This window comes from Podospora bellae-mahoneyi, chromosome 6, assembly GCF_035222275.1.
Source record: "Podospora bellae-mahoneyi strain CBS 112042 chromosome 6, whole genome shotgun sequence".
In the NCBI taxonomy this organism is placed as follows: domain Eukaryota; kingdom Fungi; phylum Ascomycota; class Sordariomycetes; order Sordariales; family Podosporaceae; genus Podospora; species Podospora bellae-mahoneyi.
Genome location: NC_085885.1, coordinates 939,502 through 962,659, shown reverse-complemented (window position 1 = coordinate 962,659; position 23,158 = coordinate 939,502). Strand labels below are relative to the sequence as shown.

General features: G+C 53.2%; 4 protein-coding genes across 4 annotated transcripts; 3 read left to right on the top strand and 1 right to left on the bottom strand.

Moving 5' to 3' along the window:
* Positions 1 to 3,410: 3,410 nt before the first annotated feature.
* QC761_605390 (uncharacterized protein) lies at positions 3,411 to 6,087 on the top strand. Its single transcript, XM_062880987.1, has 2 exons — positions 3,411 to 5,683; positions 5,747 to 6,087. The coding sequence occupies exons 1-2, from the start codon at positions 4,665 to 4,667 to the stop codon at positions 5,997 to 5,999; spliced, it is 1,272 nt and encodes a 423-aa protein (XP_062729231.1). The 5' UTR covers positions 3,411 to 4,664; the 3' UTR covers positions 6,000 to 6,087.
* Positions 6,088 to 11,694: 5,607 nt separating this feature from the next.
* On the top strand, positions 11,695 to 13,068 carry QC761_605380 (uncharacterized protein; the record flags this gene model as incomplete). Its single annotated transcript, XM_062880986.1, has 3 exons — positions 11,695 to 11,895; positions 11,979 to 12,871; positions 13,019 to 13,068. The coding sequence occupies 2 exons, from the start codon at positions 11,695 to 11,697 to the stop codon at positions 12,189 to 12,191; spliced, it is 414 nt and encodes a 137-aa protein (XP_062729230.1). The 3' UTR covers positions 12,192 to 12,871; positions 13,019 to 13,068.
* A 2,670-nt stretch (positions 13,069 to 15,738) lies between these two features.
* On the bottom strand, positions 15,739 to 17,223 carry prp3 (U4/U5/U6 small nuclear ribonucleoprotein prp3; the record flags this gene model as incomplete). The annotated part of the gene is made up of 1 exon (XM_062880985.1): positions 15,739 to 17,223. One exon carries the CDS (start codon positions 17,221 to 17,223, stop codon positions 15,739 to 15,741), a length of 1,485 nt encoding a protein of 494 aa, XP_062729229.1.
* A 305-nt stretch (positions 17,224 to 17,528) lies between these two features.
* QC761_605360 (uncharacterized protein) lies at positions 17,529 to 23,158 on the top strand. The gene is made up of 3 exons (XM_062880984.1): positions 17,529 to 17,900; positions 17,962 to 22,736; positions 22,798 to 23,158. Exons 1-3 carry the CDS (start codon positions 17,719 to 17,721, stop codon positions 22,959 to 22,961), a joined length of 5,121 nt encoding a protein of 1,706 aa, XP_062729228.1. The 5' UTR covers positions 17,529 to 17,718; the 3' UTR covers positions 22,962 to 23,158.

Genomic DNA, 23,158 nt, shown 5'->3' with positions numbered 1-23,158 from the left:
CCCCCAAACTTGTATCTGGCTCTTTTAGTCAATGTTCACCAGGCGTAAGCGCAAATACCTTAATGAGCATCAGGCCATATTCCACTATTGAATGCTTAGAATGCGGTTGGTCATGCTGCTTGGGTAGGTTGGTCCAGGCGCCGTAAACCGGGGAAGCGGGGCGTGGAGATCGGTGGGCCTTTGCTTTCCCTATCTCGAAGATCTTCACAGGGGTTGCCTGTCGTCGTCAATGTCTTATTCATCCTCCGCAAACTAGACAAGGTCAGATGTCGTGATTCTTGTCTTTGACACCTGGAAGCATGCCGAGGTGTGAGATGGTGGCGGCTCTTTACTCAGCTGCAACGCCGTCCACCATCATCATTGCAAAAACAAAATCTCCATCTTGATGATGCCCTCCGTAAACCACCACAAGCCACCGATCACTAGCTCGCTGCAAGGTTCCACGGGAGCTGGGGGAAGCACCGACCTTGATGGCCCTGCCAAGACACTTCCGGTTGTGCCGCGTCGGCGTTCTCGGGGCCCTTCCCAATTGGAGACAGCGGGAACGCCCGTCATGCTGACGGTCCGACTGTCTCTCACCGGCCTATACGATGGAATCACACATGGCAACGAGACCCCTCCACTGCCCTCGTACAATACATGCTCGTAGAGCTGTTTGGCTCCGCGATGCAGTTGTTGATTTCAGAAAGCCCCTTGCATCATGTGCTATGCACTCGCATGTCTGTCTGTCTGCCTCTCTCAAAGCTTTCTCTCCTGGCTCGTCCGGTTAAGCAAGTCATCGGAAGAGGGCTTGGAGGATTCGAATTGTTTCAAAGACCGAGTGTTCTTGCATAAAAGGCCACCCAATTTTGGATATCCAACCACGCACAGCCAAAAGGCTCTGGAATCCTTCCACCGCAAAGGTACTGCAGCTCGTGGTCCTCTCTGGGCAACCACTCAGCAGCGGCCGTCCTCCACACCACCGGTTCCCCCAGTGCTGGTCTCTGCTCCCCGGGGATCTTGGCGGTCTCGGCGCGCCCATGGCATCACCTTGATTTGCGATGCCCCTGGCTTTCTCGACGGGAGTCAAGCCTGCAGCGCCGCAACGACGCTTACAAACTGTACAGAAGAATGCCGTGTTTCAGATCCACCACCAGGCCTAGCAATCCTGCTTTCTCGTTTCCCTTCTTCCCCTCCCCCACGTTTAATATACACAGAGATGGGCCACGTCCGTGGCTGAGCCGGCAAACCTCATTAACGAAACCCACGGTTTGCCTGGAAGCGGGTTGTTCGTGATGGCATTATCCGGCATTCCGCCATGGGAGACAACAGCTGGCGTCAGGTAGGTGTGCGGGGCAGGGTGAATTGATGCGCGGAAAAGGGTGATATGCGTAAAACCACAACGCTGTAATTTCCAAGTCGGTGGGTTTTTTTCCCATCTTTTTGGGTACCCACCTGGCACATGCATGGGCTCTCGGCAGGGCAAAGGTCACCTTTACTCCGTACCCATCAGTCCGGTCGTTGACTCTTGGACTGGACTCAAGAGCAAGAAGCTGACGCGTGTGACCATCCAGAAACGGCGACGACAGGCGAGACAGCAGCAAAACGGAGCCATGTCGTCGTGCAGCACCCATTGAGAGAACAGAAAGGCTCACCGATACCGCGTCGCTGGAATTCAAGGCTCGCATTGGAAGGCTCGTAAGATGACGCAGGCCGGTGCTACCCTCTGCTGCAGTCCTGACAGAGAGAATTGTTGTTGCCTGGCTCGCCTGGAGACTTTACTGGGCTGTGATGGAGGGTGGGGCAGCGCTGCATCGCATCTCTCGGATCGACTGTCTGCCCGGTAATTCATGGGAATTCTGACAAAGTCGGACGAGATAAGACAGGCGATGGAGAGACGCCATGCGCATGTGCTGTTACCATAAGCCTGGCTGCCGTACTACCTTGAGAATATCCTGCGTCGAATAGACATGTCTCCAGACTCACCGCCGCGGGGTGGCATTTCGGCAGCGGGAGCACCCATTGTTTCCGCTGGCGAACGAACGGCGCTGGGAGATCCAATGTCGGATATCACGACATCGCGGATATAGTAGAGAGCGCTGTTTATTACTGGCTGTTAGTTATTAGGGCACATCCCGCTGGGCTGTGTACGGGGCTGCTACGGACCTACTGGCATCAGGCAATTTCAGTAGGGATAGAGACGATACACATCACAGCACTCACATTGTGGCTCGTACGCACGGCCCAATCACAGCCTCGCGTTCGGACGGGTACGCAGCCGATCCACTCGTTTCCCCGGGCCCCGATCTCTCACTGCGCCTTACAGATGTCGATTTCCACTCGGCAGCCGTCCGACCGTTCGTCCCGCTGCTGCTTCTACCCATCGACAGTGACACTCCATGACAAGCTTCCTCACAGCATCATTTTATTTTATTATTCAGTCACCGAGCTACGAATTCAGAAATCAGAGCGCGAAAGAGCGGATATCAGTGGGTCGCAAACCACGCAATCCCGCAAGGTCCTCCACTTCCTAGCCTTAATTATTACAAGGGCCATCGCCTAACCTAGACCTGATCAAGTTTGGGGGCCGGCATATGGCCGATTATCCGTTTTCTCACCACACTCTTGGCTGACTGTTTTGTTCTTCAAATCTATCTGCACCGTCTTTTTGATCCCATTGGTCTGCTCACGGCTCTCACTCGTTGCTCACTGCATTTGCATCATCACAGATTATCAAAAGTCCTTTTGGACCATGAGAGCCCCGACGGGCTTTTTGGTGTTTGGCGTCCACTGTCCATCCCCGAATCCTTCGCTGGCCTGGCTTTACTCCATGGGGGCGAGTTTGCGCCGAAAAAGAAGAAGAAGATAACGCTATCACGGTATCACCACCACCAACTCAACTACCGTCCAACAGCAGCAATAGCTCCAAGTGCCGGGGGGCCGTAAAGTCATGTTGGTTCCAGGTCCCAAAAGGTCCCTTCATGAAATTTGGTTGCAATTCGCAGAGCAATCGCGCCCCGTTTGTCTGCCGGCCACTCAGAGGCTCCCCAGCGCGCAAAAAACAGGCGCAAGCGCTTGAGACATCTACTACAGCCACGGTACTTGGAACCACTGAAGAAATTACACCTGCAGCACCGTACCGACCCTGTGTCTGCACTGCACGGGGTGCGTGGTCTGGGTGCAACCAACCGCGCCCACCTGGCCCTCTCCCGTCCCCTCGACCCCTTCTCTTGGGTCGCCGACTCTCCCGTCCTTCAGCAAAGACAGAGTTGCTCCCCGGATTCCGCGCCCTCGATCTCCACGGCGATGTCTTTGTTGCCGTGACCCTGCCGCTCTGTCCGCCAACTCTGCGAGCATGTCAGTGCATGTCTACACAAGCAGGTCTGGGGAAAACCATACAGACAGCCCGCCCGGCATGATTTGGGACCGTCTCGACCTCGGCCTTTACGCAGCAGCAAAGTAGCACTGTGAAGATGGCATGGCTGTTCCCCCCTCGCTCCCGAGGGCGTTGGCGCGGTCTCCCGCTTCCCCGTCCCGGTCGCCGAGTGGTCTGGCAGGGAACGCTCGCACCAACAGCTTGCCAAAAAGCAACTCTTGCCCGCCTGCTCCGGTGTGACTGCCAACAGCCCTGTCGATGGCCCCCGCAGGAGAGCCAAAACGTTCCCCACCCCAGAGCTGGAAACGGGGTTCCAACAGCTCAAACGAGGTGCCTGTTGTCTGCAGGTCGAGTGTCTGCTCATCACCTTATCCTGGCCGCTACGCTACTTTTAGACTCCCTGTGACCCTTGATACACAGACGTTCCCAAACCGGTGTAGCGTTGCTATTTTTCCATATCACCACCACTCTTCTTCCCGAGTTGGGACCTGCCCCTCCCACACCTCACAGCCGACAGCCCCTGGACAGAGTTGCCCTGCCACACCCAACATCTAGTACAATGGCCTGTTCAGTCAGATCTTGCCCTTTCCGGCTGGTGCCTGCCAGCCTTGTTCCCCATGTCACTTTTGTCTCTTTTGCGAGCAGGGGGTGCTCGTTGGACCTGAACCCACCCCCAAAATCCTTCTCTCTCTCCCCCAGGGACGCCCCCCAGTCTCTGTCGTGCGTCTCTCGAGGCACACCCCCCCTTGACCCCTGGTCAGGTTCAGCACCATGAAGAGAACCCGCACATCTTCAACGAGAAGCGCGTCTGGACGAACATGGGCACGCTCTTTTATTAGCCAGGCAGGCAACCTTGTTCTTCCACATTTGCAAATGTTATAAGATACCCTGGTTGTCTGCCTCGTCCAGACACAACCAGCTTTTGCTCCCACAGCCTGCCTCAGATTTATGGAATAGCATCTCAACAAGTGAAGAGCCTTCTTGTTCATGCTTTGCCTGTTCGCACGCACCTGAAAGTGGTCTCGCGAATCAAGACCTGTGCCCTTCTCGGTCTTTCCCTATATCTGGCCTGCCTCCCCCTCCTACTCGATTCAGTACCTCGACGTGTTTGAACACCAATCGGACTTGAGAACGTCTGACTGGGCGAGCATCCCCTGGCCGCTTCCAACAAACATCGTCATCCTTCTTACCCCCCCTATCTTACTCACAGGTGCTGTGCACACACGCACCAACCACCACCACCACCACCACCACCACCACCACCTACCTCAATAAATAGACCCAAGGCACCCAGCCTTAACCACCAACCATGGATCTCACACCGCCTGCTCTCACCAGGTCGCCATCCACCCCAGCGCACACCTACTGCCCTTCAGAGAGGTCCTCGCTCGACTACCCATCACCTGGACTTGAGCAACAGTACAAGATCTCGTCGTTATATGGGGAGCCGTCCTGCGCCGTGACCCCTCCCATGGACACTGACAACTCACTGCCACCACTCGACTCGATGAGCCAATCTTGGGACAACACCGTCATCCACCATCCCATGTCTTCTGCCTCCAGCATGCCTAGCATCCTCTCCTCAGAGTATGAGAGCTTCAACAGCTACTCATACGGCCACGACGTCTACCACTCCCACCCTAGCCACGCCCACTCGATCCACTCGTCGACTCCTCCACCGACTGGCTCTGCCCCCCGATCACCTGCCATCCAGCCCAGGTCCATGCCTTACACTCCCGCCACTTCCGTGCCCGGCTCCATGACACCCCGGATCAAGATGGAGGGCACCCCTTCCGAGTACGGCCACATGGAGGCGTCCCAGTACCCATCACCCCGATCCGTTCACACCTCGTTCCCTTCGGACAACGGTCCCTACACGGGCAGCTCAGCCGGCTATCTTTCCGACAGCGGATCCTCGGCCACCTGGCACAAGCCCGATTACCACCCTGTAGAGCCAGACCAGTTCTACCCGGGGGCGGCCAGCGGGCCACAGGCCTCGAGCTTCATGTACGACGCCAAGCGACAGTTCCGGGTCCAGCGGCCACGAAGGGCGCCCCGCCGGCTGACGACCAAGGAGGAGGCCAACTTTGTCTGCGAGGTCAAGGGGTGCGGCAAGATGTTCAGCCGCAGCTACAACTTCAAAGCGCACATGGAGACGCACGACGAGAAGAGGGAGTATCCCTTCCCTTGCCAGGTGACGGACTGCAACAAGAAGTTTGTGCGCAAGACGGATCTTCAGCGCCACCACCAGAGCGTGCACATGAAGGAGCGGAACCACAAGTGCGATTACTGCTCGAGGATGTTTGCCAGGAAGGATACCCTTAGGAGGTTGGTTCCCCTTTGACTTTTACCTCCCTTCAAAAAACAATAGCTAACTGTAGTCTCGAACAGACATATGGAAGACGGCTGCTCCAAGCGTTTTGACATTGGGACTCTGGACCTCCGGGCGGAGAGCTTTGATCCGAGCAGCATGCATCACAACCGGGGGATGGGACCCGCCATGGGGCACATGATCCCGCCACCGGGGGGGTTGCCGCCCATGGCTATCCCTCCGCTGTGCAGCACTTCTGTTTTGGGGTCGATGCAGCCGGCGATGAGGAGGGATGAGCATCACCACTCTCAGGTTCATCCTTGGGGGAGGTGATTGAACTCGCTCGACACTTTCTTATATTTTATATCTTATGCTTCAGGATTGTATTTGTGATGGAATTATATTAGATACCAAAGGCGCCTCGGGATTTGGGAAGCTGGGTGGTGGTTGGTGGCATTTTGTGTTTTTTTTTATTCCTTTCCTTTGTCTCGCGAGTTGATTTTTTTGAGAGCGCGACTTGTACGAATAATGTATCTCATAAGAACATGGGGTTGGGATTTTGGGAGGGGAAATGTTTAGAACATTACTGGGAGGAAGAATGCTTTGTACTACTTCAAGGTGGTGTTTTGTTTTTTTTTTGGGGGGGGAAAGCAAACAAGGGGATTATCTGTTGACATCTGTTACGTCTTTTTGGTCATCTTGCAATTGTTTCCTTTTGTCATTTGTATGAGTGTATATATGCTTGGGTGGAAAGATTTGTCTTTCTTTCAAGAGCTATAGCATGGAGGGAGATAGAAAGACGAGAAGCCGAGAATTGGACGGCAGTGAGAATTGAAGTGCACCAAACTGATTTGCCTCTTGTTGTTGTTGGTGATGAGTGATGGGGTTAAAGTGCCCTTGCTTAAACGCCGAGTTGAGATCGGCACTAACATGACAGTTGGGTTAGTTGGAGCCGGTGGGTTTCGGGGAGCGAAAAGCAAAGAAAACATCATCCCAAGGAAAGGGAAGGGCTGCGGCGCAGGTTTGGGCTCGGGATGCGGGTTGTTTGCGCAATACCTACCGCGAATGCGGTTCGGGGCTGGGGGATCACTCGACCTCGATTATCACGCTCACAACGGTGTTGAGTGAAGGACCTAAGGACCAACGAGCTGATCCGGGGTACCCGTGTGAAGGGACTTGAGCAGAGAGGGCTGAACACGATGCCGAAGGTTCCTTAAGGTAGGTAAGTAAGCAGTCAGTTCGTATTATTGGTGATGGTAGGGGAGGAATACCACACTGGAGGAGTTGCCGGCAAGGCGACAACAGCGAGCTGAACCTATGTAGTGCAGGCTTTTTATGCCTTGGGCGGTCTGATGGTTGGGGTATGGGGTGGGATTCTGGGTTCGGGCTTTGTTGTTACCTTGAGCAAGTAGCTATGGAGGGGGTTCTCTGGGTGGGAAAGTCCTTGGGAAAGAAAGGGCATCGACTTTGTAGATTGATTGATTGATTGATTTGATGGAGGATCCTTTACTCCCTCCCGTCTCGATATGTCTTGCATATCATATCCGCTCACCACTCACCGTAACCATCATCCATACCAATCACCACCCCAACAGCACCCTAACAACACCATCCATCGGCCGCCTACATCTCACTCATCCCCTTACATCCCCCAAATGAAACCGAAACTCTCCATACAGGTAGGGATCCAACCCTCACCCTTCTATCATGTCAAGAACCGTTGGAGGGCGGATACTGGGGGCGGGAGCACCCACCACCACCAACAACAATAACAACAACCTCCGATGACAGCTCGGGGCGGGCAAGTTTCCGAAGAAGCAAATGACCTAAAATCTTACCCTCCCACACACACACAGCCAATTACACTGCAGAAGAACATCTCCAATTTTTTTTTTGGGGGGGGGGTTAGGACGGCCGCGTTTATGGGCCAGTCACCGATTCCGTTTCTGTACCCTAGCCTGTCCGTTCCAAGCCCTATGGTGGCCATTATTCCCGCCTTGGCTTGCCTATCGTAGGTCCCTCAGCAGTACAGGATAGAACGGAGGGGCAAATAACGAACCTGGAGATAGGTAGGTCCGGCTGGGCAGCTGCAGCTAGGACCACGGGTGCTCGCTCGTCTGACAATGGCGCTCATGATTGCGGGAAGGCAATATACACAGGGCTGGGGTCTTTTTTTTTTTCTTTTTTTTTTTTTGGAGGGGGTGAGGTGAGACCTGCTTGCTGCTGCTGTTGTGGGGAGTGCGCTATCGCACAAGGTCCGATCATATCACGAAAGATTGAACGGCATCATCCGCTCCTTTTGGCCCCCTGGATAGGCAATATGCGGTCCAATCCCCTCATTGAGTTTTCCAAGCTGTCAAAAAGCGAAACAGAATCCGAGGTTTTCGTAGGCACTCGTGCAGAAAAGGGATTTCCTTCGTCAACACCGGGAAACGTCTCTCCCGTGCTTGGGGCCTTCTCTGACCGAACATCTCAGCCCTACGACCGCTGCGGTACCGAACCGAATATGCCCTACCATGCTCCGCCATGCCTTCGCTGTTGGTCCAGTGTTGGGGACGTGAGTAAGATTGGCATGTCAGGTAGGCAGGTCGCAGCATTAGGGGCCTACCGTACACTCAACGTCAATGTACATCTGCAAACCGGCCTTGGTTCACAAGGGCGGTGTAAGAAGAATTTTTTGTCGTCATCACTGGTGGTTGTGAATATCGTTGATAAAGTTGCATTCTTCTTCTTCCGCCATGCTGGAGGAGGGAGGTGGTGGTACAAATGCGAGGTTGGCTGCAATGTGAGGTGCGAAATTGGGGGGGGGGTAAGGAAGGGAACTTTCGCCCCCAAGGATGTCGGAGTAAGGTATCGGTGTCATTTTGTCGGGGGAATAGACAGCGAAAGGGGGACCCCGAGTCGGCTTTTCTCTCTCTTGATGATTTGATAGTGAAGTTGATGTTCAGGACCTACCGTCAGCCCTAAAACAATAATGGGAAAGAAAGACAGAAGGTCGGTGACGACCTGGTTTTTCACACTCCGCCTTTTTGACGCAGCGACAAAGAGGGTTGAGAGATGAAATCATTGGTTGTTATAGGCGCTGGTAAGGGATAATGGGGGGACTAGTTCCAGCGAGACGGGTCCGAAAACTACTGGGAGAGGGATGGGCGTGCTGTATGTCAGCATGGAGGCAGCAACATCGTCAAGTGTGTCCTGGTGGTGGTGGTGTGGGTTGGTGGTGGGTGAGGCAGATGTCATGCTGCACAAGCACCACCCACCCAACCACCCACCCATCTATCTATCTGTTTGCATTTTCCTGACCGCTTTTGATGATGAGAGTGAAGAAAGAAGAGATGATGTGATACTGAAATGAATATCCAGACCTCGGAATCCGAGGATCCGCGAGTGAGGCTTCGGGCTTTGGGTAACATCAATCATGATGGTAACACACAAATAGAGGGGAAATCATGGGGGGTTTTTCTCCCGCCCGGTATGTATGTGTGTGTGTTTGGGTGGGATTGTTGATCGTAAAGGGGAGTTTGCGCCGGGTTTTCGGTGAAGGAATCAGCTACCAGACTGAGCGAATACTCACATTCTATCCAAAAGGGCCGTTCCGTTCCGGAATAAACGTCATTTCCAAGGGCTTGATTGAAAATGCAATGTTCTTTTTCTTTCATCGAGTTGATGTTGGTGGCGTTTCATTCTTTTCTTCGTTGGCATATCTTCATCTGTAGGTACCAAAAGAAACAAAATCTGATATCTCACAAAACGTCAACCATTCGGCTCCGGCATTTGGGGGAGCGTAAAACGGTCGCCCCACGAAAGAAGGAAAAAAAAAAAAAGGAAGGGAAGGGTGCGGGCTGGTGGCGGCGGCGGCTCCATTCTGCTGTGCCGCTGGCTAGGACGGACATATCCACGTGGGATGAACACCTGTCTGTGCATGGGTTGGGCTCAATGAGAGAGAGATGCCCAGAGATAAGCAATTGCTTCTTTCGCTTAAATCAACCCACGAGGACGGGCCCGGCGTGGGTTGAGAACGACAACGGCCCCGGCTTTTCGGGACCGGGGAAGCAAGCGAGACAGAACGGAAAGGTCGGCATATTTTACACTTGGAAGATCTTGTGCTTCTGCAGAAGATCATACTATTTTGTCAATGAAAGGGGCCTTTGTCCCTTTGTGTAACTCCCACGAGGACAGCTGAAGCTGGCCGGCTGCTCTGGGCGGGAGAAGGAAGGGAGGGAATCAGCTGCAGCATGCTGTGAACAACATGCAGCAGCAAATTTCCCATCATCAGTAAGCAATCTCGTCCCGACTTTTTCTCCTTCTGGTGATAAGGTTCTGACAGTTTCTTTTTTTTCTGCCTCGCTCTCGCTTTCGTAAAGTCTGGTTCTTGCATTTTTATCGAAACCCCAGAAGTCTGGGTTAGATGCACGTCAAGGGGGGGGCAGGCAAGGCAATGGAAGCGCCCACCCAAGCATTTCCCACATCTCCATGTGGATATCGAACCACCCCGAGACCGAACCCCTCCCATCTATATCATCACCAACAGTATGAACCCCGGCGTCATGGGATGATGAACGGATTTGATACGTGGTGGTATGAGGGTGCAACTCGAACCAACAACAACCAACAACCCAACCCAGGCAAGCCAAAAAGCAAGGTGCTACGCTAGCGTCGTCTTGCGCGTCTAATTCATCTGGTTCTCTTTGGGAAGCATAAACGTGACGAGCGGAAACTGGCCAACCAACGGTCGGTCTGGGGATCTGCATGATGGGTTTGACGACATCGTGGGTTCGGAGCGGGCTCCGCGGCGGTGACTTTGCCGGCCGGGTTTGTACCTTTCTTTCATTTCTTTTCTTTTAGTGTTCTAATATTTGACCAAGTTTGGTGAATAAACGTCAACGTTATCTGGCTGAAAAGACCATTCGGAGCATGCCCGAAATCCGGGGCCCGCGGGGCGCAGCCAACGCCGGAGTTATACGGCGCGACGATTTGCACTCTGGGGTTGAAAGGCTGGTTCCTGGTGGCAGGCCACGAATGAACAGAAACGAGAACCTGTCTCGCCAGAAGAAGAGACCGGAGGATCCCCCTCGCCCGTGTACCTGGCCTCGCCTTCCCTAGACTTCACGTGAACTCAAGGCAAAGTCCGTATTTTTGGAATCATCGCCCAAGATTCCAAGACCATCTCCTTCCGTTCTACGCCACCGGCCTCGCCTTTGCTGTCCTTTTGTTCTGAAGAGGTACTGAGCGTGGAGATTTAACCAGGGGGGCCAAGCATGTCTGGGGTTGATGAACTCCTTGCCCCCTTACCCTCACCAGACCTTGCACCTGATGAAGCCTCGACGGTATCATCACCCCCCTAACTACGTCCCCCCTTTCTCCGCCTCCGTACATGTGCATTCAAGACAGACAGACAGACCGACACGGGGCCAAACTGTACGCGTCAGGCGCGTTCTTGATGGGGAACATCCTGGCGAGAACAACAGACCATGGAACATGGATGAGAATTGGGGGCGAAAGAAGGTTAAGGCTCAGAAAAGAATGCGGGGAGGGATATTACCACCTGTCTGGGTGGGGATTGGACCCGACGCAGGTGAACGGCGAGAGTGTTCAACCCCTAGCTGTCGTCAGCGTGAGAAAGGGGGTCCGCTGTTGGAGGAGCAGTCGGTGGGTTCTTTCTCTCTTTGTTTCCATGCAGTGGTGGTGATGGGGGTTTGTGGAGAGGGAACAGGTTGTTCGTCTCTTCTTGTTCCGGTGAGAGTAAGGAGATGGTGGCGAACGAGAGCCTTGTTTAGCATGACCCAGACCCTGGGAGCCAGTGTCTAGAACTCGCGGGTTGGTACCAAATACGTGTGCGGTGTGGTGAGGTGTGGTGCTGTTACACATTGTATTCAGGGTCTGGGCGGGCGATCACAATTGTCCAGGGGAGGGGAAGGAAGGTCAGTTGATTCCATTTTGCTCATGCTTTACTCCGGGCTAGGTAGTAGGGTATGGTCTCTCTTGCTCGCTATATTCCTCGTTTTATTCGTGTTGAAGCCTGGGGAGGATGACATACGGTTCATGCTATCCTTTCAAACCCCTTCAAGTTGTTCGTGATATTCAATGCCGGCCGGCTGGCAGCCTCGGACTTAGTCTTTCTCATCTTCTTCCCCTCTTCCAGACGCGCATGATAGCGTACCTTGCTCGGCCTTCTCACCCCCGACCCCCCGAGCTCCAGGCCGAGGTGAAGGATTCGAACGGAGTCCGAGTTGGTACATACCTACCTACCAGGTGGTGGGGATATCATCTTGAATATATTCAAGTTAATTCTTCTCCCAATAAATTCAGCAGACTGATAACCGGACGGACGAACATCGGAGATACACCCCATCACCAATATGGAAGTTTCCGCAAGCTTTTGGTGGCGATATTTGGTGTTGGTGTTGTGCTGCTGTGCCGTACATCGTGTCTAATTCCCCCCGCTCTTTCACATCCAAAACTCCAAGGAAAAAGCAACAGCTTGCATCGTGTAAACTACACGATTTGGTGCTAGTGTTGAGTTAACCGCGCGCTTAGGCGCTTCTGGGACTATTGAATCTGTTGTCGTGGGGATGTTGGTGATTTTGAGTCGTCGTCTGGGCGAATGGGTGAGGTGTGAGGGTTAGACGCATGTTGGCTTGGATTTGATGACGAGCTAGCTTCAATATTCAGGCGCGCTGAACTTGTGTTCTTCGTGTTAATGGTTACACAGGTTTGAAACGGATCTTCTTGATGAGGTGACGGTGTTGATGTGAGGTTCGAGTTAGTGGGCCGGACTTTGGGGTGTGATGCTTATGTTGGTGTTGATATGGGGTAACTCGGTGGAAGTAAACATTGAACCTGGCTGCTGGGTGCGCAGTAATACCGTTCAAGAATGAGGCTTCCCATTGGCGGTGAGGAGATACTGTCGGAGTTTCTTCTGCTGGTAATACAATTTTGTTGATCCTGCCTGCTGTCCTATTCTACTTGTTCGCAACTAGTGATCATTGAGGTTAGCCATATCTTCACTGGTTACAATCACCACAGCAAGACTCGGTGGCGCTTCTTGGTCATGTCTTGGTCAACAACTCCAGCTGATGGCGATAGAGCCGTGCTCGTGGTACGACATCTTGACAAGACACCCCAACCCCCAAAGGAGATAACGTCCTCCCCAAACCTACCATCCCTCCCCCAGAAGGAGATAACCCATCGCATCTTGTCAAGAGGTAACACTGCGTCTAATCTAACCATTTACCACCCTCCTCAGACATCTAGACGCGCGTGTGTGGCAAACCAACCTTCCCCCCTCGTTTCATTCCTCAGCTTGCAGATATAATCGTTCATCGGTTAGACGAGCAACTAAGGGGGTGTAGATAGGCGGGTGGTGGGTTAAAAACAATACCTCAGCCAGCCAGCAGCAGCCTTGCTTCGCCCCTCGAGTACCTAACCCTTGGGGGGGGGGCTCGACCTCGTCCGATTGATGCTAATTATGACCTCAAAATATGAAGTTGAAGTGTTTCAGCATTTTGGAAAAAGGATCACGACCTTCCGTTTTGGGAGTATTGCGTAGGAATCAGAATGTAGAATGCAGATCGGCGAGGTGTTTTGGTGTTCTAGTACGCCTTCGGTGGTATAGAAGGATTCAGGGACGGCGATAGGTATGCTGCACTCCTTTGGAAGGGCCGCTCCCGCTCTTATGATATGTCGGGGAAGGACTTTGGGTAAGGTAGCGAGTTTAGGGTCGGCGACCGACCCGACGGGGAGAATACTTACCAGATGTTGTTCAAGTGTGGTTCCGACTAGTCAGTCTACGGCTCGCGGGGAACACTGAACCGTGAGAATTGAATCCTGCAAGCCACTATGCACACACTTGTGTTTGAAGTTGTCGAGTGATCATGTGTGATGTCGTCGGGGAGTGGTTGAGGGCGGTGGTGGGGTTACATTTCCGGACTCGTTGCCGCACATATCCGGGCCTGGCGTCCTGGGACATGCTGCACCGTGTGTTGACCGAGCTGCTTACTCAGCTGTGGACTGCACTTGCTGTCAGTCATTGATTGTAATACTGTGATATAAATGACCCCCATGCACCGCAGCGAAACATCAAAAATATCAACATCAAGTCTGGTGGTGAGGGTGTGAATTCAGTGTGATGAGGATGGCATCTAATGTCAGGCGAGTGGTACATGGATGGATGTATATCGGCGGTATACACACCTGCAAGTGCTGAGCCAATGGTAAGAGCAGCTTCCGATACAGACACAATCCAAGCCTATTGTCAAATTAATGCTGATGCCTGGGAGCTGAACGGCTTGTCACTGCCTTAACTCCTGAGCAGTAAACACCACCGGAGGGTTAAGCCTTGATCGGCGAATATCTCACACAGTAAGCTCTCAAGGTGGAAAACTGGACCTATAGAGTTTCGCATCTTGATACCTCCAAGCAATTATCATATCCTGGCGTTGTTCGAGGCGTCAAAATCGCAAACAAAACTGCCGACGTGGAGACGGCAGAGACATCTCGCCAACCGAAAAAGGATCTCTTCCCCTGTCGTCGCTTGTGTATCCACGAACGGGCCGGTTGATATCCACGATTTCCTTGAGGCGTAACTGAAGCAAACACGGGACGTCCCTTACCATTGCCCGCCGCAGACCTGCCATTGGAACCTGCAACTTCGACACAAAGCTCGACGACCAGATATGCAGAAAGGGCGGAGTTCATCATGAGACCAGGGAACCTGCATTTCCTGTGAAGGTGGGTATCATCATGACAACTTACCGTCAAGAAAATGCCGCCCAGCTTCATAGATAGGTTGTGATATGCACGTTTGTGCAACAAAACGGAAACACTGTTTGACATTCATTACAAGGCAGACTTGAGGTTCGAGTTTGCCACCGAGGCGATACAAAGGAACAGTACGTGATCAAGGGGCTGGTCGATGAGCAGCCGACCGCCAGGGCCTAGATGGGGGGTGAGACCACCAAACAAACACCTGTGGTAAGCAAGCACAACGTGCAGATTGATAGTATGAGGGAACCAAATTACCAAGAATAGAAGGCGTGATATCAAATGAACAATGTGTGCTCATGTAGATCTTGGGACCGTTGGTGATGAACGGACATGTCGTGTCAAAAGAACCCTGCTCTCGCTCGGCAGTTTGATATGGCAGTTTGATATGGCAGGTGAAGGGCTGGAGGGTAGTGTCGAGAGGTGTATTTTCAGTTGCTGTTAAGGGAAGGGATTGTTGACTTTCTTTGTTTACATGCCCCGTAGATTGCGAGGGGCAATGCTGCGCGGTCTATCCCATCAACATGGGCTGGGAAACTAGGTACCTAGTAAATAACCCTTCGCCGGGGACATGGTTCATCATTTCCCAGTTGCAATCCCATGTTAGGCCTCATTGGAAAAGAGCAGTCCAACCCATGGCCTCATAATCGGAGCGCTGGTGCGCGATGAAAATAGGCGCTGTCGCCGATCTCCTTTCGAATCACTTCTCGAAATTATTCTAAATCACGATCTCCTCGTTAGAAGCAGTCCCGTACAGAAAGCAACCATAGCAAACGGGAAGGCAAGCATATCCACCTCTCTCGGTAACATTTTTTGGGCCCTGGCAGTTGACAAACAGGTTTGGGTTGGGCCTTAAGTCCATCTGAGCTTGAGGATAGCATCGCGAGCAAGCGAAAGTTGTGAAAAGGACAGCAACGCCAGACAGCACAGAACTGGATTACAAGAAGAGACAAGAGTTTTCAAGCAGCACGGAATCTGATAGCTTTGAATTTCACAAAAACTCAAGTGGTAATTCCTAAGAGACACATTAGCACCATGAGAGACACACGGAATGCATCAAGACCTCAACGCAGTTAAAAACTCATCAAGAAGTGAGATGGCCTGAAATAGCAACACTCGTCTCGCATAGAAAACCAAACATTTCGGCCTGTTCTGGAATCTCTGGTATCCTCTCATAGTCAGAATCACCAAGAAATTCTACTAGCCCGCTCAAAATCAGCGAACTCCGTGAAGATACATTTTCCAGTGCTCAGCTACAACAAAACACACCAGAACGTATAAACATGCCTGACTCTCTCCTGCACCTCCCCTAAGAAGGGGTATTCTTCGCCTGCGTCCAAAAACTATCCATCTTCACCCTCGCCAAAAACTCCCTCGCCTCCTGATCCGTCTCAAAGACCTTGCTCCCCCACTTCTTGAACGCCTGCGCCTTCGTCTCTCCCTCAAAAAGCAACACACACTTATTCCCCGACAAGTCCTTCAGCTGCCCCTTTTCATCTTCTGGTTTCAACCACTCCCTCACCGTAGCCTGCGTAGCAGTGTTGTACGCCCCAACCTGAACATTCCTTTCCCTCGACGGTAAAGCCTCTGTCCAGTCAATTCTCCTCGTCATCAGCTTCTTGTAGTTGTTGATACTGTGCTCGCCTCCCTCTACAATCACCAGGTTGAATTTCGGATGCATGATACAGACTCCGTTGAGCCCGTTCTGTTGTGCATTCAGTGAGATCTTGTACCTGTGTTGTCCGTTGGCTAGACTGTTGATCTTGAAAACCAGGATATGGATGCCCTTGGCTGCGTCCTTTGCTTGGTTGGCGGCGAGTTTCTCATGCCGCTGCTCCTTTGTCAACTTGCGCTCCTCGTTCGCCTCCAAGTGCTTGTCAAGACGCGCCGCAATCTCCTTCCTGACTCGGGCTTCGACTGCCGTGGGATCACGAACAGCCTCATCACCGAGTACACGCATCAAATTCTTCTGTTTGACCTTTGGCGGGGGAGCTTCCATGAGACCGAGTTTCATGAGGGTTTGCTTTTCTTTGAGATCGGCCATGCGCCTGTTTCTCCGGAGCTTGGCCTGTTCCTTTGGCGTCAGGTACATTGGCTTGGGCTCGTGGGCCAGCTTCTCTTGCGGTGGTTCGATTGCAACGGGATGCTGGATATATAGAGTGATGATACTGTCAGGAGTGTCGATCTTGAGCGAGTCTGGGAAGTCGCTGTAGTCCTTGCCGTCGATAAGACCTTCGTCCCACCATTCCAGATCTGGGGGGGCTTCCACCACAAATGCCTTCTCCACGTCGCGGTCTTCGTCTAATCCTGCCTTGCGTGCTTGATCGGCGATTCTCTTCTTCATTTCCTCCAGCTGGGCCTGTCGTCGGAGGGCTTGTGCCTGGGCGATATATTTTCCTTTCTGGTTGAAGATGAGCTGTCGCGATTCTCTTGCCTTTCCTGTTGGGCCATGGCTTGGCTCGAGATATGGGTTTGGTCGAGGGCCATCGTTGGAAGATCCGGGCATGCCAAAGGGCTTTGGTTTGGAGTTCTTTGAGGAGTCGGGAACCGGCCGCTGGCCATGAGCTGATCGAGATGAGTCGGCGGGTTTGATCGGGGCGCCAAGGTCAGCGAGGGCCGGATGTAAAGGGGTGTTGAGTCCAAGTCCACCCTTTGCTTTGGAACTCCCGACGGCATTCGCAACGCGTGCCTTCAAGGCGGCAAGTCGATCGGCTGCTGATTCGGTTTTCTGGATTCTGGAGGACGGGTCATGACGGGGACCAAGTCCGCCGCCCATTTGCTGATTGCGGTCCATGGCGGCGCAGTGTGCAGCGGGTGATGGTCGTCAAAGGAACTCGGCTGTGGTTCGGTGGATGACTCGGTTTACACGTTGCGAAGACCGGTTTGAGGACGGTTGGGTGTGCTTTGGGCAAGATGACAGACAATCTTGGGGAAGATGATGCGCGACGAGGGCTTGCTTTGATGCGCTGCAACGACGTGAGGTCAGTGTCCGGCAGGCAACCAGAAGCGGCTTGGCATGAAAGCGGTGGGCATGCAATGCTTGGATAAACTGCCCCACCCTCTATTCTGCCTCGGTCCACCGCCAAAAAATATTCTTCCCGTCTCAGAGCTCAGCTCCAAATTCCCCACCAATTGCCTGTGCAGAGAGAGAGCCATAGCGAAGAGAAGCTGCCGCTGTTTTTCTGCCTCTTTTCGCGACAGCGCGTCTCTGGCCTCTACATCACCAAATATTCCGGTTTCTGTCTATCATGCGATCTGAGGAGCGCGGTGCTTCGCCAGATCGCCCAACATGAACATTTCACAGCCCGTGTCGTCGACTCTCGACAGCGTCGACTTCCAATTCCTCACATCCGACGAGATCCGCGCAGTCTCTGTCAAACGCATTGAAAATCCCGTCACCTTCGACACACTTCTCAATCCTGTTCCAGGCGGTCTCTATGACCCAGCTCTCGGCTCATGGGGTGATGCGCCGTAAGCACCCTCGGCTTGTTCTGCAATGCACTGGCTTTGGCTAATCGTTTCATGTTTGTAGATGCCGCACCTGCGGTCTGAACCAGGCACAATGCCCTGGTCATCCAGGTCATATTGAGCTTGCTGTACCTTGTTACCACCCAGTATTCATGGACCAGGCTTTCCGATTCCTTCGTTCAATGTGTATTTACTGCCATCACTTTCGAACGGCCCGCCGCGAGATCCACCGCTTTGCCTGCATGCTCAAGCTTCTTCAGTACGGCTTGCTCCATGAAGCGCAGCTGATCGATGCCATCTCCGAGAGCGAACTCGGAGGAGAGAAGCTCAAGAGCATGAGGCTCCCCGACATCCCCAACATGGACGATGAGGCCGAGGACGAGGGGAGCACAACAGATGTCACCATGAGAGCTAGAGAAGCCTATGTTCGCCAAGTGTTGAAGGAGCACAGGACTCGCCTCAGTGCGGGCGATATCAAGCGAGCGAAGCACGAAGGTGCGGCCGAGATGAGGAGAGCCTTGTTGAAGGAGCTCTTCGCCACGTTGGTGAAGGAGAAGAGATGCAAGAGCTGCGATGGCATCAGCCCAACGCTGCGCAAGGACCGTTATGTCAAGATCTTCGAGCGCGGCCTCAGTTCCAAGGACAAGGCCACTATGGCTCAGGCTGGGCGGAAAAGCCGCGACGCCTTGACCATGACCAACAAGAACAAGAAGGATGCCGACGGTGAGGATGAAGGTGTTGCTGATATGGAATCAGAGCTAGAACCAGAAGATGAAGGGGAGGGGGATAGTCTCGACGAGGGCGGTGATGTGGCTATGAAGGATGCCGAAACCGAAACCCAGACAAAGTCGAAAACGAAAGCCTCAGCCCCCCAGCGCTTCCTCAACTCGATGGAAGTCAAGGGCCGCCTCGACCTCCTCTTCCAAGCCGAGCAGGAAATCATGTCGCTGATTTTCAACACTCGTCCACCGACCAAGGCTTCTCGCTCGAAGCCTATCACCGCCGACATCTTCTTCATTCACACGCTCATGGTTCCTCCAAACAGGATGCGCCCAGAGGCTCGGATGGGTGAGAACCAAATCACCGAAGCCGAGCAAAACAGTCTCTACAAGAAGATCATTGAAAAGTCTTCCGCTGTTGGACAGATCTCTAGAGAGATTGCCCTCGGGAAGAAAGGCGTCGTTCAGGAAGGCAGGAGACCACGGGATCTGAACCACCTTTACCAAGCCTGGACTGAGCTTCAGGAAGCTGTCAACAGTTTGATGGATCGCGACAAGAACCCGATCCAGGGTAACGCTGGCAAGAGAAACGAGGAGGGTATCAAGCAGAAGCTTGAAAAGAAGGAGGGTTTGTTCCGCAAGAACATGATGGGCAAGCGTGTCAACTTTGCCGCTAGATCAGTCATTAGTCCTGACCCCAACATCGAGACGTCCGAGATCGGTGTCCCACCCGTCTTCGCTGTGAAGCTTACTTACCCAGAACCTGTTACTCATTTCAACTTCAAAGACCTCCAACAGGCCGTGATCAACGGTGTCGAAAAGTGGCCCGGTGCTGCGGCTATCGAGAACGAAAATGGCCAGGTTGTCAACCTGCGAAACAAGTCTCTGGAGGAAAGAGTAGCTCTAGCCAACACGCTTCTCGCCCCATCAACCAACTCCTTTGCCAATCTCAGGGGCAAGAAAGTACTCCGTCACCTCACCAATGGTGATGTTGTCTTGATGAACCGTCAGCCTACACTTCACAAGCCATCTATGATGGGTCACCGTGTCCGTGTTTTGCCAGGCGAGAAGACGTTACGTATGCACTACGCCAACTGTAACTCGTACAACGCCGATTTCGACGGTGACGAGATGAACATGCATTTCCCACAAAACGAGATTGCTCGTGCCGAGGCTCTCCAGCTTGCCAATACAGACAGCCAGTACGTCAGTGGAACAGGCGGCTCGCCGTTGCGCGGTTTGATTCAGGACCACTTGTCAGTCTCTGTCATTCTCTGCAACAAGGACACTTTCTTCAGCAAGGGTGACTACATGCAACTCGTGTACGCCGGTCTCCGCCCCGAAAGTGGGCACATCACGGGAGAAAAGATCCTAACAGTACCCCCAGCCATGATTAAGCCAAGACCACTCTGGACTGGAAAGCAGGTTATCGACACCGTTCTGAAGAATATCAAGCCGGCCAACTGTGGCGATCTCTGGATGCAGTCTGGCACCAAGATCAAGGCAAGAAGCTGGGGCGACCATTCTCCTGAAGAAGGCGAGGTCGCGGTCCGGGATGGAATTTTCGTTCACGGTATTCTGGACAAGTCACAGCTCGGTTCCAGCGATGGCGGCCTTGTCCACGCTGTTCACGAAGTCTACGGCCCCGGCGTCGCGGCTAAGCTGCTGAGTTGCCTGGGTCGCCTCCTCACACGCTATCTCGCCATGGTTGCATTCACTTGCGGAATGGATGATCTGCGTATGACACCGAAGGGCGAACAGGACCGCAAAGAGTTGATCAAGGAAGCTAAGCATATTGGTCTCGAAGTTGCGGCCAAGTACGTATCTTTGGAGGAGCAAAAGCCAACCAAGGATGACCCTCTGCTTCTGGAACGCCTCGAGGAAGTTTTGAGAGACGACAAGAAGCAGGAAGGTCTCGAGTTGTTGACCAATCAACGGGTCGCCAAGCTATCTTCCGAGATCACAAGAGTCTGCTTGCCCGCCGGTCTCGAGAAGCCTTTCCCCCACAACCACATGCAGTCTATGACAATCTCCGGTGCCAAGGGTTCCACTGTCAATGCCAACCTGATCAGTTGCAACTTGGGACAGCAGACACTAGAAGGTCGTCGTGTGCCCGTCATGATTTCAGGTCGGACTCTACCCAGTTTCCGCCCCTTCGACACAGATGCACGGGCTGGTGGCTATATTGTGCAGCGTTTCTTGACTGGTATTCGCCCACAGGAGTACTACTTCCATCACATGGCCGGTCGTGAAGGTCTGATCGACACAGCCGTCAAAACGTCGAGATCCGGTTACTTGCAGAGATGTCTTGTCAAGGGAATGGAAGGCTTGGCTGTCTCTTATGACAGCTCTGTCAGAGACTCTGATGGGTCTGTCGTACAGTTCTTGTACGGTGAGGATTCGGTCGACATCACCAAGCAAAAGTATCTGAACGATTTCGAGTTTGTACTGCGCAATCTGGACAGTGAGCTGCCACAGTTGAGGTTCCACGAGGACGGCACTCAAGCACTCTTTGAGAACAAGGATGAGATCATCAAGCGGATGAAATCGGCCATCAGGTCGATTGGCACCCGCAACCCACAAGACCCCGTCACGTCCAAGCTTGAGCCTTCCCGATATGGTTTTGCCACCTCGGAGAAGTTCTTCAACCACATGATGGATTACCTCAAGACAAACAAGCACGGTCTGATCAAGGAGAAGGGATCCAAGGAGAAAGCCGGCCAGATCTCCCGCAAGACCGCCGAAAAGATCCTGGCAGCCAAGTATATCAGGTCTCTTGTTGAGCCCGGCGAGGCCGTCGGTATCACAGCAGGTCAGTCTGTCGGTGAACCTTCGACTCAGCTGACGCTCAACACGTTCCATTTGGCTGGTCACAGTGCAAAGAACGTCACACTGGGTGTGCCTCGTCTTCGTGAAATTCTCATGACGGCCTCTGCCAACATCAGCACTCCATCAATGACACTTGTTCTCAACGAAGAGCTTTCGGAACAGGACGGTGAGCGGTTCGCCAAGAGTATCAGCGTCCTGCCTCTGTCGCACGTCACCAAGGATGCAACTGTGGTGGAAAAGGTCGGGGTTGGCATCGCCCACAAGGTGGCCAAGACCTTTGACATCAGACTGCGCTTTTTCGAGAGTGAGGAATACTCCAAGATGTACGCCATCTCGATTGCCGATGTGCTCGGAACCGTAGAAAAGAAGTTCATCCCGCTGCTTTGCAAGATCATCCAGAAGGAGCTCAAGAAGATTGACAAACAGAAGGGATCTGCATCGGCGCCTGAAATCGGTGTCAAGGTTGGCACTATCGAGACGGCGGCGGCAACCTCTTCGGGCGACAGGGAGGCTCGCGGTGGTGACGATGACGATGATGATGACGACGAGGATGATGCCGGCGGTGCCAAGCGGAGAGCCAACCGGTCCGAGGCTGTTTCTTATGGTCCCAACGATGACGACGACGATGCCATTCAGAGGCAACTGCAGCGGGAGACTGAAGAGGCCGATGATGGGGAGGACGATGACGAGGCCTACGGCGGCAGCCCGCGACCCGAGCGCCAGCGCGACGACAAGAGCCTTGAAGCTGAGGCAGCCTCCCGCGTCAAGGAGAAGAACGAGGACGTAGCATCGTTCAAGGCCGATACTGTCGGCGGCGAGTGGGTCAAGTTCACACTCGAGTACCCAGCCTCCATGCCCAAGCTGCTTATGCTCAACCTCGTCCAGGAGGCGGTCAACAAGGCCGTCATCCAGGAGATTGCGCACATTGGCAATGCGACCCTTGAGCCTATCAAGAAGAGAGATCCCGCGACTGGGGAGGAGGTGATCAAGGAGCTGCTGGTCCACACCGAGGGTGTCAACCTGAGGGCTATGCAGCTGTATGCTGATTACATCAACCCCAACAAGCTCCAGACCAACGACATTGCCCAGGTGCTCGAGTTTTATGGTGTCGAGGCGGCGAGGGCGAATATTGTGAGGGAACTGTCGGGCGTTTTCGACTCTCACGGTATTGCTGTCGACAAGCGCCATTTGAGCTTGATCGCCGATTACATGACCAGGAATGGCGGGTTCAGTCCTTTCAACCGCATTGGTTTGACGGGCAATGTTTCGCCTTTTACCAAGATGAGTTATGGTATGTTTTTTGTCGTCCTGTCCTCTTTTCTATGGTCAGATGCTAATATTGTCTGCGATAGAAACTACCGTGGGCTTCCTCAAGGATGCGGTCATGGACGGTGAATGGGATCCCCTTATGACACCTTCGTCGAGACTGGTTGTGGGTAAATTGGGCGGCTTGGGAACTGGAGCGTTTGACTTGCTCACGCAGGTACCGACTGCTCATGGAGTGGCCAATTTTTAGAATTTCCGGGGGGGGGGTGGTGTTGAGAGAGAAGTCGGTTGTATATAGTTGATGGAACGGGTTTGGTGGGCTTGGCATGGGGCATGGTGTTGTTTGGTAATGTGAAAAGGTACTGCGTTTGATCTAGTTAATAAATCGAGTCAAGGCTTTTGAGTTTAAACGGGTTGGCTATGCGTTTGGTGCAGTTTTGATGGGCG